Source organism: Alexandromys fortis, unplaced genomic scaffold (genome assembly GCF_014885135.2).
Source record: "Alexandromys fortis isolate MF-2015 unplaced genomic scaffold, M_Fortis_MF-2015_v1.1 scaffold_407, whole genome shotgun sequence".
In the NCBI taxonomy this organism is placed as follows: domain Eukaryota; kingdom Metazoa; phylum Chordata; class Mammalia; order Rodentia; family Cricetidae; genus Alexandromys; species Alexandromys fortis.
This window is the reverse complement of record NW_026068301.1, coordinates 88,478-93,232: the sequence shown is the minus strand read 5'-3', so window position 1 is coordinate 93,232 and position 4,755 is coordinate 88,478. Positions and strand designations below refer to the sequence as shown.

Below are 4,755 nucleotides of genomic sequence, written 5' to 3'. Positions count from 1 at the left end.
TAATCTACATAGGTAACAGAAAAAGACAAGATTTTCTAAGTAAATTGGGGAGTGTGGAGATCATGAAAGAAGGTAGAAGGGTAGGTAGGAGGAAGGAATGGGAATATCGAAAATATTCAGCTCAATAAAAACAATAAAAAAGAAACATTTCTGTTCAATTTTTCAAACTTGATGACTGAGAATGGTATAAATGTATGCAAATTATGCATTTCTCTCTGTGTGTTCTTTTTCTTCTTTGAAAGGACTGTCCAAAGGTTCTTTGTATTGAGACACTAAAACATATCACCACTATATTTGGTGTTATGAAAAAAAAAAACTACTTGTGAACAAATTGAGTGTGAACTTCATATTTTCAAAGCCTCTTGTCACTGTTATGTTAAGGACTAGGGAAGAGCATACATTTGTTGTCCACTGGAAATATATATATACATATATATACATATATATATGCAATATCATATATTCTCAAAAGATTGTATCAGGAATATATATATACACAAATATACATATGCATGAATTAATAATTAATAATTTAAAAGAGAGTGGAGAGGGTTCTATGGGAGGTTTTTGATGGAAGGTAGAAATGGTGAGAATAAATCCAGTTTTACAAAAAGCAGAAAAGAAAAAATCAGTAAGCTTCTTGACATCAATAACATCTACTGTTACCTGTGAAAAGACAATTTAGGATTTACATACTATAAAACTGTATATTCCTTGTCACAGAGGAAAAAATAGCAAGGAAATTCAACATTGACTATGACAAATCAGAATCAGATGCAACTCATAGACTGGTGCAGTTCCTGTGTAAAGAGGAGCATATTCCATACAAATAAACCTGTGCTGCCTTTCTCTTTTGATACATAAGAGGACAAAAGGTCTATAATGGGCCACTTGGACAGTCATTTGGCTTTGCCCAGCCTTTGCTGATTTGCGTGTGCTTAGAGCACAGCCTATAGCTTCAAGGACTTCTTCATAATCAGGTCATATCCTGTGCTAGTATCAACCTCACACAGGTGGCATCACAGACATGAGGGCCCAAACACAGCTACTGGGATTCCTAATGATCTGCCTTATAGGTAAGGATGGCAACACTGGAAATTTATTCATCTGACTATGGTCAATGCTGATTGATCTCTGCGAATTTCTTCACCTATTAAAATTAACTGTGTGGAAATTTGCTTTAAATTTTTCAATCTCAGGTGCCAGATGTGACATCCAATTGACCCAGTCTCCATCCTCCTTGTCTGCATCTCTGGGAGAAAGTGTTACTATCACATGCCAAGCAAGTGACTATATATATGGTGCTTTAGCATGGTATCAGCAGAAACCAGGGAAATCTCTTAAGTTCCTGATCTATGATGCAAGAAGGTTGGCAGATGGTGTGCAATCAAGGTTCGTGGGCAGTGGAGATGCTAGAGACTATTCTCTTGAGATCAGCAGTGTGCAGTCTGACGATGCTGCCACTTATTACTGTCTACAGAGTAAGGGTTCACCTCCCACAGTGAATCAAGTCATGACATAAACCACCCAGAAAATCAGAAGTGATATGCCAGGCCAGGCTTCCCTAATTGCTCTTTCTGGTGTTTCCAGATGTTGAGAGTGTTTCTGTTTGCCAGGAGTTAAAAGCCAATGTGATGTTTTTATATAAAGATCAGAGAAAATGTTCTGTGTCTTAAATCTCTGTCCTGTTCCCTAAGGGCAAACATTAAAAGCAAGACAATGCATCTAATGACTTATATAAAAATATACCCTTTGCAGAGTGTAGATTTTAAAAAAAAATGAGATTCATCAAACATGGTTGACAACACACATACACATACAAACACGTGTAGCTATTCTAGTAAACTTATTATCTAATTACAGCTTCCAAAATCCTGAATCCCTAAAGACAGATCAACTATTAATAGGAACATTTTCTCAGAATCTCCTTGCCACCCAGAATCCACCTTCTACTTGATAATTTGAACATGTGATTTTCAGTAGGGTGCAGAAAATCAATAATGTGGGTATTCATGTTTTCTCATAAACTCAACCATCACCTCTATCCATACATTCCTGCCTGATTACCTTAATAATTATGTAACAGTCTTTAAACCTTTAATCCCTTGGATGCTTAATTAATAATTTGTATAGAAATTTATAGAAAGAAAATATTTTTTGAGAGATATGCTTTCAGATGTTGTGATAATGAAGCATTATTAGTGCTTAGTGTCTTTGGTTCCAGTTCTAACAGATTCCTTGTTTGATTTTTGTCCACAGAAGGAAACTGAAGAATGTTCAAAACAGAAACAAAGCAGAGTAAGTCAATAAATAAAGTCACAGAATAAGACAGTAAATGAAGAAATTATGTCAAGTTAGGATAGTAATAACAACACTTGTTTTGGGCATATTAAGATAAATTTGAGTTTTCCAACAAAAATTTGAGCTATTCATTTAAAAATAAAGCTACTAAACTTCATCTTTTGGATTGTTTCTTTGTACCACTAATAACTCACATCATAATGTAATAATACAATTTTATAATACTGACTTTTAATAAATATGTCTAATTATTAATTGTCCAGAAACAATTGCTTTATCTATGTGATTCCTAAAATTTCTAAAAAAACTATTATTATATTTATATTATCACAGAAATATTATATGTTTTAATATAAAAGAAGTTGTATAGCTGGAGTGGTGTCTGTGATTAAGGGTACTTGGTGGTCATTCAAGAGACAGAGGTTCATTCCAAGCTTTCCCATGGTGGCCCACAACTCCAGATTCAGATCATCTGATGCCTTCTTCTGGCCTACCTGCATTCTTTTACTGAACATAATTTCTTGGTAAATATTAATTAGCACTCAAGGTATCTCACTATGGCATTGTTGCCAGTGCATCTAGTCTGAGTCCTTGTTGGTAACCCACATCTCGCAGAAAGGTAGATTTACTGAACTTGTAGTTTTAACCTTCTGCCCTTCAAAACCAGATGCTTTAAGCATATAAAACTTGTTACAGCTATTTTTTTTTTTTAGTTTTGACTATGGATAGTTTTGAGAGGTTATAGTTAGGCATTGATTTCTATTTTCTGTGTGAATTTGAAATCCTTGTACTCCACAGAGTAATTGTCAATCACTCTAACCTCATCCATTGGCTGAACATGACCTCTGTTCTCATAAAAAACAGGTAGCCATGAAGATTCATTAACCACTACAGAAATATCCATATCTTCTCAACTTGCTGCTATGCTAATTGTTGCATTGGGGATACAAGCTCAATAATTATGATCCATTTCTTTTACCTGCACTTTTATCATAAAAAGCATGACTAGAAATAAATGATAGAATTTAGAGGTTTGTGAGTCATGTGAATTAGGACCTCTCCTGTCACTCTAATTCTTAAGCTGTCCCCAGTTAGGAGAAATAGTTATTTGCTGCAAAGGCCTCCTGTGTCTTGAATTTGGAAAAGACATCTCTACATCTGCAGCATCTAGGATATGTCTCTTGTTCATGTTGGGCTTTTATCAGTTCTGATGGGATTCACAATCTATTATCTCTTATAGAAACCTAAACATAATCCCAGCCCCATCATAATACCTCTCCCATTCTCCAAGCAGATGTCATGGCATCTTTGGAATATACAGGTTGATATAAATCAACAGGTTTTTTCTTCTTTTTATGATCCAAAGCCTGTCTGCTCTTGCTGTCCTTGTTTTACTAACATTTAGAAAATTTAAGGTTAGTAAGGCACTATACAATATATCTTTGGTAGTTCTCGTATACCCCTTCTGTTTAGCAAGCATCTTTTTTTACATCTACAATCTTATTTCTTGATGTTAGATCTCTCAACAGTTGTCTGTCCTGTAAGATTACATGGTATCCCTGAAAGGCAGCTGTGTTGTAACAGAATAATACTTCATTTTTCTGAAAATATAAGCAGGGCATTATCAGTCTTAATTTATGCTGGTATGCCATTTACAGCAATTATTTCTAATAAATGCTTAATTAAAGAATCTGTCCTTTGAGAATTTAAGGCAAATGTCCAAAAAAAAAAAAAAAGAAAATATATATCAATGATGTGATGAATGTAATTAAAATTTTCAAAGTCTACTAAAAGAAATACATCAATTTGTAGTATGGAGGAGCGGGCTGCATCCCACCACCTGGCTAGCTTAACCCCTGGAATAACCACACAGAAACTGTATTTATTTAAACACTGCCTGGCCCATTAGTTCTAGCCTCTTATTGGCTAGCTCTCACATCTTGATTTAACACATTTCTAATAATCTGTGTATCACCACGAGGTCATGGCTTACCGGGAGAGATTCTAACCAACATCATTCACAGGTAGGAGCTTCATGGCATGTGCCACACTGCCCTTCTTCCCAGCATTCAGTTTGGTCTACTCCACCTATCTAAGTTCTGCCATATCAAAAGGCTAAGGCAGTTTCTTTATTAAACCAATGAAAGCAAGACATAGACAGAAGGCCACCTACACCATCTATTATCAAATTTCTTTGTATACCTATAGGATTAGCAGGTAAAGGAGCTTGGTTATAAAAAGAACAAGCAGCACAGCTTTTACATAATTTTCTTAGCTTGATGCCAAGTAATAGAGCTTTTTTTTCTTTAAGCCCCTACTCTTTTAAAAAAATGTTTTTTTAATTGATTTTTGTTGAGCTCTACATTTGTCTCTGGTCCCCTCCCTGCCTCTCCCATCCTCTTCAACCCTCTCCTATGCTCCCAATTTAGTCAGGAGATCTTATCTTTTTCTACT

At 35.2% G+C, this 4,755-nt stretch overlaps 1 gene segment (V, D, J or C); it reads left to right on the top strand.

Moving 5' to 3' along the window:
- The first annotated feature begins 1,027 nt into the window (after window positions 1–1,027).
- On the top strand, window positions 1,028–1,522 carry LOC126495008 (immunoglobulin kappa variable 1D-13-like). The segment is given in 2 exon segments: window positions 1,028–1,076; window positions 1,200–1,522. Coding segments are annotated over 2 exon segments (372 nt in total).
- Window positions 1,523–4,755: the final 3,233 nt, after the last annotated feature.